This window comes from Paramormyrops kingsleyae, chromosome 11, assembly GCF_048594095.1.
Source record: "Paramormyrops kingsleyae isolate MSU_618 chromosome 11, PKINGS_0.4, whole genome shotgun sequence".
In the NCBI taxonomy this organism is placed as follows: domain Eukaryota; kingdom Metazoa; phylum Chordata; class Actinopteri; order Osteoglossiformes; family Mormyridae; genus Paramormyrops; species Paramormyrops kingsleyae.
Window position 1 is genome coordinate 9,179,344 of NC_132807.1, and position 14,546 is coordinate 9,193,889.

Sequence of the window (14,546 nt, forward strand, 5' to 3'; positions counted from 1 at the left end):
ATGGGAACACCTCATTCTAAGCCCTGACGGCGGACCTGCTGAACCGAGATGGCCGCCGTCTTTCCGGCTCCGCTCTGCTCGCCAGGATGTCTTCCCTGCGGCGGCGGCCGTGGCGGGGTTACTCACAGAGCGCGGCGCGGCAAGGCGAGGCAGGCAGGCCGCGGCATGGTGCCCATTGTCAGCGCTCCTGTTTACTGAGGTCATGCGGGGAAACGGCCAGCGCCAGACTGGCAGGCACTCCAGTGGTTCCCTTCAAGATACGAGATCAAGTAAATCAAAATTAGAACATATTGCCCTCAGAGTCTCTCGCACATAATGGCCGTGTGTCTCCCCACTGGAAACCAGTAACGGCTAACAATGGCTTTTATCGAGGGCCAGAGGGAAGTCTGATTCATTTTCTGTAAGCTTAACAAGGGCATGATAAACTCATGTGCTGCCTTTATGCGTTCCTGTCCGCCTTTACTTATTTCCGTGTGTTTCCATGCCCCCTGCATCCCAGCATTATATAACATGCGTGACCCTCGGTGCTGGGGTCACGGCGATGCCACAGCGTACAGGATAAGCATCCAGAAGACACTGCTCATGCTCTGAATCCAGCCTCCTGCAGTCATTCTAGCGCTTTCCGAGGAGATCCATTTTTCACTCTCTGCCCGGGGCTATAAAAACAAGAGACAAACAAATTGATTTTAACATGTCTGCCTTGTCATAGAAGTGTAGTGGTGTAGAATAATGGAGATGCGTGTCTCCAGCTGCAGCCAGGGAAAATTCAATTGTTTCATGGGCCTTGGAAGCGAGGATCAGGACTCTCTGACGCAGCTCGGGATGGGTAATGACTCAAGGATGGATCAGGGGAGCAGCTAGATTAGAGGAACTCAAGTCTCAAGGAGGGAGACAGTTATTTAATACCCTGAAGGACAAGTGTTCAGATTTAAACAGAAAGCTGTGAGTAAAATCCAAATAGGAAAACTGCAGGATAGCAGCAGACACAGGAGCCCTGGTGGACAAGTGGAAGATGTCAGCTTTTGTGGTTCCAGGAACATGACTGTGGTAGGGAGACCTTCTCTGTCTCAGATCTGCTGCAGATAAGAAGCATCGATTAATCTCAGTCTGTTCACAGCCCTTTAGTCGCAGACGTCCCCAAACTGAGCCAAACGGCAGTAACATCTGGGTCTGTACAGCTGCTTAAGGTCACAGTGACGCTTTCCTGTGTTTTCTGTGTTGGCCTTACAATTGGTCTGTCAGGATATCGTGGCCTGTTCTGCCTCCCTTGGGGTCTATTTGGCAGTGCAATCACCGCTACATCTACAAGCATTCTTAGATTCAAGGTGCCACTGAATGAATCTGTGGAAGCGTAATATAAATGTTCTGTTTCCCAAAGAAACAGCACAGACCTTTGTGCTATTTACCTTTTTCCACACTGGAGGAAGCTTCTGATAAACAAAGTCGGTTCAAAGTCAAGAAAACGATAATAAAAAGCACACATCTTGTGAGAAAGATCTGATTATACATGGTTTTCTTCCTTTTTTTTTTTTTTAGCTAAATATGTATCCTGGCACGTTTATGACCTACTCTCACATTAATACTCTAATATCCTCCATGTCTTGTCTGGCACAGTTAAGCTTCAGCAATGAGTTAATCGCGGTGTGGATGCGGTTTTTGTTCCAGGAAAAGAGCCGGACCATCCTCAGGCCGAAATAAAAACTAGCCAGCTCTGTCACTTTGTTGTGGCCTGCCCCCCCCCTCCCACCGAAACTATTCGAATTTCCTCTGCATAGACATTTTTGGGCATTAAAGATCAGTAAAATGTTGAACACTGAAGTGAACATTTAGAAGAGGTCAAATAGCTAGGAAAACTGAGTGATCTGGACACGATTTTGTAAATATATTTCATCTTGAGTCAGACTTGGATGAGTTCTGCTTTGCTGGGTTAGGATTTAAGAGCACTGAATGGAAGTATGTGGATGCACTGGACTCAATACCAATTCCTTCCAATGTAGCATTTATATTTCAATTCATTTTGATCATTTTAATTACTATTCAACTAGCAGGAGTTAGTGCACCATGTCAGATGTTAGGTGTCAAGTTTATCTGTTTACATGATATAACTCTTTTTCTATACTAGATTTAACCTTTAAATCACACGTTTCACATTCCCTGGTTGGCACAGGTTGGGTCTGGGTCTCGATTTCAGAGCGTGATTCAGCGTTTCCGCTCAGCTCTGCTCGCGTTGTGCCTGATTTATTTAGCACAGTTCGCGGGAAAAGGGGCTTTGTTGGGACGATACTAATCACCTTTCAGCGGCGCTCCGAGCCAGCGCCTCTTTGAGGAGGGGAGGGCCGGTGCGGGTCCACGGCTGGTGAAGAAACAGTAACCAGAACCCCCAAGTAAATCATACCCGGGGGGTCATGGAGCTGACCCCCTCTGTGCCAGCAGAGTTTAAATCACCCAGCTTCTCGGGAGTGGGGATAGACGGCCAGAGGTAGGTAATGAAAAAAACATGCTTCAGTGGACAGAGGCTGCGGCCTTGACTCCAGAGGAACAGCCGGTCAATGTTCTCCAGCCAGAACAGTGATTGTAGCATCAAACGACAGAAATAACATGAGGAAAATGGCCGTGCTGTTGACCAGTGATTGGCGCTGTTGAATTTACAGCATGTTTTGTGGGGGAGATTGACCCCGGTGTTAGACTTCGCGGTCAGCCCTCCGGATGAAATCCCCCCCCAGTTAAAACTTTTCTGAGTTGTAGAGACGCCCGTAATAAGCATCTTAAAGGGATATTATGTGTAATTAAGAAAGAGAATGTGTGCAGTGGTAAGCCGAAGCGAGAGCTGGCCCGTCAGACGGCGCTGCAGATTACAGCAGCCGGAATGTTAAGTACCGGGGCAGCCATGTTGTCTGGGAGGGCCTCTCAGCCATGCGTGTGTGTGTGCGTGCGTGAGCTCGCATGCGGGCCGTGTGTCCGTCTGCGTGCGGCTGCCTGTGAAGCCCTGGACACTGGTTATTCCTGCATCAGACGTCTTCAGAGCTCCCCGCGCCGGACGGCGGGGGCCCCGGGCTCCGACATGGGAGGGGGGCTATTTTGGGAGCTGGTTTGGTGCCGGACACCCTGTCTCCAAAGGCTGACCTGTCTGCTGATACACTATCAAGCGGCAGGGTTTAAATGGGAGGCCATTACAAACCCGCCGCCAAGCCGGGCTGCTATCAAAGGCCTGAAAGCAGATAAAGTGATTGTAGCACTAATGAACATCCTAAAACACTGCAGACAGGAGATGCCCAGGGAACACAATCGTATCTCGTCTGCCATGTCCAATCGGCCAGTAGTCCCCTTTGGATGCACTTACAGAGCTCCCACGAGAATCCTAATTAACTGCAAGAAAAGTCCACTGAACGCAAGCGAGATGTTCTGGATGCTACATAACGCTTTATTCTCTTAAGATATATAAAAGATATCTAAAACTAAATTTTAAACGGTTTTATTAATTTGTGGATTTTAAGGCTTGGTACCTGTGAGCAGAAGGTTATTGGTTTAAATCCCAGTGACCATATCAGGGTTTGGCCCTGAGCAAGGCCTGTAGCTCTGAGAAATGCTGAAGCATGCTGGGCAAAGAGGTGACCCTGCACTCCGACCTCACGTGTCACTCTCACCTGTATATGTGTGTCGAGTAGGAGAGGAAGGTGGGGTATGAAAGAACCAAAGAATTCCTAGGTATCATTATCCTTACAATATTTAATAAGGGGCACAGCACTGGGCTTTAAATATCCCATTAAGAGCAGGATACATTTTTTTCCACTTCATTAAGTATTAAATAAGTGTTACATAACTAAATCAATTGTGCCTGTTGTGTTTGACTCCCAGGTACGCCATATATCACAGTACAATGAAAGTTTTTGGAAAATGATAAGAAACCCTAATTAACAAAGAAATAGACATGTATTTCGCTGATTGCAATACCGCATCAATGATAAACAATAACGGACACTCTAACTCGGAGCAGGCAATGGGAGGGTGGGGTTCGGTGAAGTTCAACAGCATACGTGCGTCTGCGAGCGGGGCAGCGTGGATGGACATGGGCCGGACTGCTCACTCGAGTGTTAACGTTGCTGCCTGCTTGTCATGTACTGCTGCTCTGTGCCTGCAGGGGTCCGCGTGTAAGCGTGTACGTGTGACTCAGAGCGTAGTTTACCTAGCGGAGAACAGGAAACACTGACAGACAGCTACAGACTCGCTAGCACGCTGTTTTGTTTAATGTCAGTGCTAATCCCAGAGCAGTCATTAACTCAGCCGCATTACTGACATGCCCTTAAGTACCTGCCCACATTTAACATAATTCTGACATGTAAGAATGCTGTTGCATTATCTTACCAAGCTGTACGGAAAAGCAAAATTCCAAAAGTCAATATAATTACCTTTTCTGCCCTTGAGGCTCAAATTATCGATTGAGCAACACAAGGATGAGGGTGCCACATTATCCAAACTGTCAATTAAGTTGGAATCCAACCTCCATTTTCCGTTTTATATGTAATTATGATAAACAGAAAAGCTGCTAGCAGGCCTGGCTCCTGCTGCTGGGCTCAGAGGACAGTTTGCAGGGGGAATCCCAGCCTACCGTACAGGCCGGGCCAGCCGGACCAGGCCTGCCAGCCGGAGATTCTATAAAGCGTCTGCTGTGGGCTGAGCTCAGGCCTGGCCATGTGTTTCATGGTTGTTTTGTGAAAGCTGAGTTTATTGGTGCAAGGAAGTATTAAAAAGTGGACTAAGTTGCACCATATGAGTTACTATGTAACTCTCAAGCACTCGGTGGCATTTTGGCTTAGCCCCCTAACCCCCCCTCAACACACACACACAGACACACAGACACACACACACATTCATTTTGAAATGGGCAGCAATCCAGTGAGGCGCCAAAGATCAAATTGTATGTGGCAGAATGTTCTCTAAAATTTAAGTTCTGTTTTTATGCATAGACCCACACATGAACACTCCTGAGTTACTCCTGGGTTACTCTTGGGTTACTCACTGAATGTTCGATGTTTCCATATATAAAAAGCCCGCACATCTCCCCTTGAGTTAATGGGCTGCCAGTGAAGAGGGACACCCTTCTGAACAAATGCCGCTTTTCCTCCATAAGCAATTCTGTTTTCACAAGAACAGCGTGCTATTCATTAATCACTTTTTTGCACATCTTTACAGAACCCGGCCCCCAGATGACCTTAGACGGTCGATTATTGCCAACATACGGAGCAACCGGATCGAAGTTAAACCGGACGTTAGCTGGAACCGGGCCGACGGTCACATGATGAGTTAAGCAGGTCACCCAGGTTGGCCTGGGAACAGTGAGATCCCTGCAGGCCCCGCAGTCATAAATTATTTACCGGCTGGTTACTGCAAGGCTGCACAGCGACCAGAGGAAGTCAAAGCAATAACAAGGGGGGTGTGAGACCAGGGATGCAGCTGCTTATTATAGTTTTATCTGTAGAAACGTCGCTAATTTGGCCCATAAAGAGGCCGTTCGGGGCCCATCCCAGTCACTCAGACAGACGGCGGCAGTCTTCCACTTCGCAGTTGTTATCTAGGCCTCCAAGACAGACTGACTCCACAAGCTGCTGAACAAATGCTGATAAAAATTGGGAAAATATTATTCTTTGTGCAAGCTTGGTGCGGCTGTGGGTCGTGGACTCGGCAATGGCAGCTATGATGCCACTGTCCTCCTGAGTCGGGGGTGGGGTGCTGTGTCACAACACATGATAACTGATCTATAAATGAAGTTCTGAAATAATAAAGCCGGTTAGTGATGACCTTAAACTGTATCATCTGCTGTGTCAGCCAGAGCGAAACAGAGTGTGTTTTTATGTTTTGTTTACTACTGTATGGAAATGTTTATAAATACTGAGCAGTGTGTATTATTTGGGGGGTAGTTTTGTTCAACCATTTTATTTGGGGGTGTAGTTTCTGTGGGGACCATGTGTTCCCAGCTTTGGTTCTGCATAATCACAGGTCTGGAAGGAGGGGGCCAGATGCCATCGGCAGTGAAATGCTGCAGACTTTCCTCTCAAACTGCTTCTTTTGACAATGAATGTCTAAGATGTCTGACATTTTCTGACTCCAGCTGAACATAACTGTGCAAAGGTTCAATTACTTGATCTCCAAAGAAATGCTGTCGGTAACCAATGGGAATTTGGGAGGAACCGCAGACAGCTGGACAGACACAGAGTCTGAGCTTCAGCAATGAAGAGGCTGATTGTGGCGAAACAGCCCCCAATGGACGACTCCTCAACACCAACATGGAATCTTTCAATATAATCTCAGCATTATAGGCCGAATAAAAGTTAAGTATATGTTTCCATTTATTTATTTGCTCATGTAGTAACAGTGATTCTTCCAGACGTGCAAAAAAGTACAACGGACTTGATATAATGATGTAAATGATACGGAAATGTGAGCTGATTTTCTGTATCTTATATATTGCACATAGCAGAAATTTTTCCAGTTGTCCATGGAGATGTAATTAAGCGAGAACCTCAGTGATAAAAACACAGAGCTGGCGGTTTGCGATTAGGCCCTCCCAGGTATCGCAGACCACGCCCACCACGATTAGGCCCTCCCAGGTATCGCAGACCACGCCCACCACGATTAGGCCCTCCCAGGTATCGCAGACCACGCCCACCACGATTAGGCCCTCCCAGGTATCGCAGACCACGCCCACCACGATTAGGCCCTCCCAGGTATCGCAGACCACGCCCACCACGATTAGGCCCTCCCAGGTATCGCAGACCACGCCCACCACGATTAGGCCCTCCCAGGTATCGCAGACCACGCCCACCACGATTAGGCCCTCCCAGGTATCGCAGACTACCCCCGCCCCAGTCTCCGCGGAGCCACACCACCGCACCAGGGAGTGAAGCACCGCTTCCCCATGCGACGCCGTGGGGTCACTCACCCGTGGAGTCACTCACCCGTGGAGTCACTAAACCACCTGGACGTTAAGTCTGGCAGGGGCAGCGGAGCTGCGGGAAGTGGGGGGTGGTCGAGACAATGTGGGATTTGGTGTGAAGGGTGGCGCCTGCCTGCGCCAAGGTTCGCCACGTGTGAGAATGGGATGACGCTGGGAATGCCATCGGTGGCTTCTCTAATGACAGCACAGCCCTGCAGCACTGCCCATTTCCCATAATGCAAAGGGAGGATGGCACACATGCCAAAGCTCACATAGCCTCCATCCTACACAACCAAATTCATCAAAATGTCTTCAATTACCAGATCGTTTCCCCCTCTCTTCCCCTTTACAGCTCACTCACCCTTCACATTTATATTTTCTGCAAATATTCAGCACTTCCTTGCTCCGACAGAAAACAGCACCTCATGATTGCGTGATAGATTGCTGGTTTGGAGTTAGGCTTTTCATCATATTACGTATTATTACCGATTACTTGCAATATCATACAAAACATAATTTGTTCTATTGTTTTTTCACATGTTTAACAATGACAAAACAATTAGGGAAAGTTTATGCATCATAAAAGGAAATTATTTTAGTGCCATTACACATAAACCTTTCTTCAAATGCTTTGGTTTAATGCACAGAGCACCTGAACAAGAAGAGATGCCCACAATATATAATATATTTTTTAACACACACACACACACACACAAAAACTTATATCCAAAATGGAGACTTTACATTAAACTAATCTCTAAGCCAGGATGTCATTCACTTTCTCAAACAATCTACTGAGCGAACAATATAAATGAAATCACAGGAGAAAATATGAGCTTCAGTGGCATTTGTGTAAGATGCACATAAGCTGTTCTAGGGGTCTGCACCTTCCCAGTCGGTCTTGTTAATGTCTCAGCATTTAGGATTCCCGATTTTCACTGTACAGTCGTTATCTTCTGTATTACCCATATTTTCAGTCCTACAAAGCCCTAGCTTTCATATTATGAGTTCTAAGCCCCCTTTGTCCTGGTGACGGCATATGTTACTCAGTAAGATGAAATTTCAATCTGTGTTTACTGGTGGAAGTAGCATCAGTAGTAGTACATTATCCATACTGTACCTGTAAAATGTGTCTGTCTTTTTCATACCAAAGGAAATCATGTTTATCCTGGCAAACAGCACATTCATGGTGGAATCCACGCTGAGCCACAAATGCAGTTTGCCTGTATTGTCGTCTTTCTTTAAATTACTGCCCTTCATTGCTGGTGTGACTATTAGTATATGAATTAGTTATCTGCAGAGGCACGTGGTAACAAAGAAGGTGCCCTGCTTTAAACCCATCCATTCATCCATCCTTTTTCTGTAACCGCTTATCCTATTGAGGGCCCAGAGGCTACGGTCACGACTTCTTAAATCCCTAACTAACAATTACATGTTTGTATCACCATCCCTGAATACCTAAAGCTACACAGTGAAGATATCAATGTGGATTAGCTCACTGCAAGGCCTTCCTTACGGCATAATGCAGTGCAATACTTTAAAATATTAAAGACAGAGAATGCTTTAAGAATTAATGAATATAAACACACAGTTTATTATGAATTTATCCATCCATCTGTAAAATTGTGTGATAATCCATCTATCCATCAATCATCATCCATCCTTCCATCATCCATCAATCATCCTTCCATCCATCCATCATCCATCCATCCATCAATCACCCATCCATCCATCATTCATCCATCCATCCATCCATCCATTTCCTACCCACTTATCTTGGTCAGAGACACAGAGAACCTGTCCGCTATCCATGGCAGCACAGGGCAGAAAGCAGCAGCACACCCTGGAAAGGATGCCTGTCCATTGCAGGGCACATTTACACTTACACTCATACAATCATTCACAAAGGACAATTTCAGCACACCAATTAACCTAAATGCATGTCTTTGGATTGCGGGAAGAAGCCAGCATTTCTGGAGGAAGCCTATGAAACTAGCTGTTCAAAAAATGTATTTATTATTAACCTGCATGCATATGATATATTTTATAAGGATGATGTAGCATGAGTCAGGTAACACTTCCATGGGACTGCTTCTCTAGCTGTTCATTCACTATGCATCAATATTAGGGCAGTAAGAAGCTGGAACCCCTTGAAAATAGGGTGACCAACAGTTTGGGTGGGACACTAGCCTGCTGAACAGGAGTTACAGATTTAATAATGGCAATTTGGGGTCACTGATGTACTTGAGCTGCATGAGTGACAAAGTCAGAGGACCTTAATGAAACCCACACAAGCCGACAGAGAACGTGACATGTGGCTGAGGATCAAACGTTTCACCTATTTGGCTGAACCTCTGCCCACAGAGCCACAGTGTGCCTGCACTGTGGCTGTAAGCTTGGTAAGATCCGCACCATCACTTATAGTAACAAATTAATAAAAATGTATACACTTAATAAAAGAGCCCGTTTTCATTCTTATCATGGCTTAAAGAAACAGCAATGAAAATCAAAAAACACTGAATGATATTCCACTAATGACGCTCATCATAACACTGTAATACGTTTTGTTTTTAAACTTTCTGCTTTCTTCCTTGGTAACTGTCAACAGTAGATCAGGAGTCTCCGTCAATGTTAAATTGGGTAGCATACTTTATACAGGTATCCCAGACTGAGAGGCTTCCCCTGGGCTCCATCAATGAGCTTCTCCATTCTGCAGGTGTAGCTGCACTGCTGTAGGCTTTACACTTATGGCTGGGGGATAGGGTGGTTTTAGGAGGGTTAGGTGGCTATGTGAGGGGTCCATTCCGATGGGAATGCAGGGTGAAGATTGCATTGTGCTGTTCTTGTAATTAAAATTAAAATACCTCATACTTAGTGCCTGAGCCATCACAGTCATTTTTCTTAACATATAAACACAATTGGACCTGAACACTTACTTCACACTGACACTGTACAGAACATCCTTGCCTGAAAAAAAAAAATGTGTGCAATCTACTGAATTTATTAGATAACAATTTAATTGCTAAAATCTGCTCAAAGTCAAATTTACTGAGAATAATATATCAAAAAGATAACAGAAAATGTCGAAAACATGTTGTGTAAGTCCTCACATTCTTACACTAAAAACAATTGCCAACTTCAGTACATTTCAGTTACTCTGCTATTTTTACTTTGAACGTATTTAATAGTTACTGAAAAATCACATTTTTATTATAGCTTCACTATCCAAACGTTCTTTATATTTGACCCTGTGTTTCTATGCCCGAAGCACTGAGCGCCTAGTGTTGACAATATGCTTAAGAGAGGGCAATTTCTTTCATTCAGTGTCAATCATAGATTTGTAGTGGGCGCGTCTATTTTCTTTTTTTGACCAATCCTTGTCTCGGGGGGTAAGACATGTGGACTCGAAGGCCAATCGACGGACCTCATTCCTGAACTTTTGCTCCTCTGAGCAAGTTAAGACATCGGGGGGCGTGGCCCCGCCTCACTGACTCCACTTGAAAGCTCATTAACTCTTCAAGTTCCGATTCGCTGAAGCAATATATATATATTTATATAATCCTGCTGTACACATGCTTGTGCTAGTAGCACCTACGTCTGTTGCATTTTTGTTCTATTCGATATAACATAAAATCACAATTGTGATGTAACTTTTGCAACGCAGTCTTGTATATATAAAGAAAGTTTGAAGTTGGATTTATTGGATTCGTTTTTACAGTCGATAAGTACTTTACTTTAAAAATGCTATAGACTTAGCAGTTGTTATCTCATTACTTTAAAAATTCTACTGTACCTGGCCAACTGGTATATTTATTTATTGTGCTTAATTAAACTATGCACAAGTGACGAGAGATACAAAAAAAGGACGTCAAAAATTAATACAGCCCAATCCAGTGTGCACGACCCTATACGTTTGGGTGGGTGTATATTGCTGGAATTCGCTCACAAATGAGGGGCCCAGTGCGTCATGAGGTCATTCTATGGAATTCTGTGGGCTTCCCGCTCGGACAAAAATTCCTTATGTGCAGGTAACGTGCTCCCCGTGGCAGGGCTGCAAAGCCGTTGTGTGTGTGTGTGTGTGTGTGTGTGTGTGTGTGAGGGGGGGTACAATTCCTAGGATTTGGTTACTGTACGATGCATTCACTTTGTTGTCCAACACATGGATTAAAAAAGTTTACTTTGAAACTAGGAAAAAAAAAATTAAAAATGAAAATCACTCTAAGTAAAATGTCATTTTCATAGTTTTTTCAACCTGCTATTTACCTGGGACAGCGATTTCCTCCGTAAATTTCTATTACAGAGAAGGGAAGAGGTGAATGTTACGCCTTTAAGAGTTAAGAAACTTGAAACCTTGTTTGCGCAACAATCAGTGCAGCTCACAGCCGCCAAAGTGTCTAGACTAGCACATGATGAGAGTCAGCCAATGGCTCCTTAGCTATCCTCGGGGGCCCCGTGTGTATGTGTGTGTTTCACAAAAAAGAGAGAAACGGGGAAAGAAAACCCAGGCTGCTGTGTGACCAGATCTGAACACGGGGTCAGTCGCACGTCTGAGCCTAAGGATTGTTCGTCAGCAGTCTTCATACTATAATACGTTGGAATTCTACACGAATGCTTTACTATGGTGACTAACCAATGGGATTGTGAATTCTGAAAGGAATTTCTTGGGATTAATTCACAGCGGAGCAGTTCCATTCATGTGTCGAGCGCTGCTTTAAAAGGAAAATTTTTAAGGTGTTCCAAAGTCCAGAAACAAAGCGGAAGCGCAGAGTGATCGATCTCTGCTGTTTATTAGTCGGTTACAGGCTACATTCGCGTAGTTTTTTCAGTCGCTGGTGCAAATACTTATAACATCGCTTGAGAATCGCGGTTAATGCTTTATGCAGTTTTGTGTGTAATAGCTGGAGTACAAAGAAGTTTTCTGTTGTCCCAGGGAATAGAATATTATGTTTTATGCATTTTGATTTCAATGTGGTATTGCATTTTGGGACGCTTTTCCTTTTAAATGCCGTTTATTATTTTAGCTCCTAATCTAATGTTGCTGTTTGGCCGCAAATATACAGCATTCGGCTGTGCATGCACTGCACGGCATTTACAAACCATTTATGTTGTACGACGACCATAAAAGAATTTGTAATTCACTCCGATCTGAACAAGAATACAAACTCTAGATTTATAAATTGTCGTATGTTCAGGTCGAAACGCTCAGGTCTTGTGCGGCGACTCTGGAGAAGCCGTTTGATTCCAGATAGACAGGGGGGCGATGGAAGTAGCAAAACCAGCGAAGGGAGTCGGAACGAACTGTGCGGCAATAACCCAGAAAAGATTTCCAAAACGGAGCTCAGACCGGTGACCCGAGGAGGTTCGACTGTGGAGAACCTTCAGGAAGTATGCACCAGATATCCATCAGAGAGTGGCGGCTCGGGGGACATTTTGGACCAAGATGGGGGTGCCATGTGTCTCATGGAAGAGGGAAGTCCCAGATCGGCACCGGAGAATGAATACAGAACGGTGACGTGCTGTTTGTTCAAAGACCGGGAACACTCGGAACCCAGAACGCCAGATACGGCTCGGGGTAAAGAACCTGCTTCATGCCAATTCATGCTGAGGAACCACGGCTCTCAGGACGCCGCTTCTCCGGGAGCACTGGAGGCAAAGCAGCGCTCTGTCATTGAGCAGGAACTTAAAACCGCCACCTATTCCTTGTTTAAAAGGCTAAAGGGAAAGCCGCTGGATACCCTTTTGGAGGCCGTGGAATCTAAAGGGGGGATGCCAAGCGATTGTGTTATGGTATCGCGGACAGAGCTGCGGCTGGGTGGCCATATGGCACCACCTCAGCTGCTTCTCTGTAAGCTTTACCGTTGGTCCGACCTTCAGCACACGGCCCAACTCAAACCACTTTGCGAGTGCCAGAGCTATGGGGCTTCGGATAGTCCGACGGTGTGCTGCAATCCCTACCATTACAGCCGACTGTGTGGCCCAGGTAAGTTCATGTATTCTGCGTCCCGGGGTCTTGCAAGTGCGGCGGAAATTTCGGGTAATTTTCTCAATTAGATGAAGTCGAGTATGTTGTTCCTATTACTATCGAATGCGTCGCCTGACATATAGTTTATATTAAAGCTGTTTTTGACCGTGAGCGGGAATCTTTCCGGATTAAGTTTTTAGAGACAATCGCAAAGTTTTATCTGCGCTCGATCCTTGTCGCGTGTTGAAGTCCTTCGCAGTACCATGGTAATGACTACTGTGGCATGAAGAGGAGATGCTTGATCGCTTCTCAAGCGAAGATTCAGTAAATGATCAGATTTACAAAATTACAATTAGTTACTGATAGTGGAAAAAAAACATTTAGACCCTCTGACATTAGCATGAGCAGATTTAATGTGTTGCAAGACTTATTTACACGGTTCGATTTTTATTGCTAAAATAGACTATGGGAATGTAATAAAATCAAACATTGTGGATATGCAAAAAAAGAATGAGCATACAACCTGTTGTAATCGATTACCAGAAAAACCTAGATTGATTCTAGGTGGACAACTGGATACAGAATACCTCCTTTTATTGATGCCATGTTGATTTGGTTCAGTTAAGCATCTTCTGTTGTACACGTGTCTTAGATAAACGGAAAACTAAACTGTACTGTACCAGCCTTGTTTAACTCTTGTGTCCGAGCCTGCAGTAACTCGTAGAGCTTTCCAGTTTGTCCCCATCCCAACTCCTTTACTTCCTCTGCTATCAGAATAAATGCCATATACGTTCGTATGTAGAAAAGAAATAATACAGTCGCATTGCATGCCTTTTAAACTGCTGCGCGTCTCATGTATGCGCCTCTGCTGTCCAGGTATTCATTTGGGCATCACTGCTTGCTTTATTCTAACGGTGTCCTTATGTCTGTCTGCCTTCCAAATCCCTCTCGCAAGTGTGAAATGTTCGCTGTTTTGTTCTCTATCAAAACTATGACCCAATTCAGTGCCTAGTCAAAATGTGTTCAGCGTATTGTTATTTATCAGCCTGGCCAATCCTCGACTCAGAAGCGAATACAAGAACAATATTGACATATGCTAGTAATTATCCTAAAAGATAGCGCATGCTAAGAACACATATCAAATCAGTCAGCTGGGGTGCAGAGTGAAAAGTTGTACGTTCAAGCACGTTCAAGGCTAAATATTTAAGTTTAAAGGGGCAATTTGTCAACTTGTATTGAATATGTGATGAAAATCAAGTAAACTGAAGCTATATGTGACGGAACTGAAACAGACTTACTTGGTTTGTTGAGAATTTTCAGAATGGAGTAGTTTTGAGGGAGTCGTGACTGCGCAGTAACGGCGAAGATGCAGTGGCCTTATCTGGACGGGCTCGCGGTCTGCGGCCGGCGGCCAGCCTGAAGGACACAGTTAACCCGCAAATTTGATTTCCTCAGAGTAGAAGCGTAACCTACTTAGGAAGGAGGTGCAGCAGAAGGTGGAAACGCGCATTCGAGGGGCCAGTTTATTTCAGCTGGTTTTGGTGCAACATCAACGCTTTATACATGCAATTTTGTGCACAAGACTGAATGCTGTGTATACACATTTAGCATTAAAGATTACCACTGTACCAAAAAAGATTTTTAAATAATTTG

The 14,546-nt window shown here is 44.9% G+C and overlaps 1 protein-coding gene and 1 long non-coding RNA gene across 2 annotated transcripts in view; one reads left to right on the forward strand and one right to left on the reverse strand.

Moving 5' to 3' along the window:
• Positions 1-14,305, reverse strand: LOC111845623 (uncharacterized). The gene is made up of 3 exons (XR_002838676.2): positions 14,192-14,305; positions 556-656; positions 1-250 (listed from the first exon to the last, which is right to left on the reverse strand). It is a non-coding gene; the product is annotated as an uncharacterized lncRNA (long non-coding RNA).
• The window catches only part of smad6b (SMAD family member 6b), a 26,526-nt gene continuing 23,314 nt past the window's right edge, over positions 11,335-14,546 (forward strand). The window contains exon 1 of the mRNA XM_023815172.2: positions 11,335-12,911. Within this exon, the coding sequence (XP_023670940.1) occupies positions 12,005-12,911 (907 nt within the window). The 5' untranslated portion in view covers positions 11,335-12,004. The remainder of the gene's footprint in view (positions 12,912-14,546) is intronic.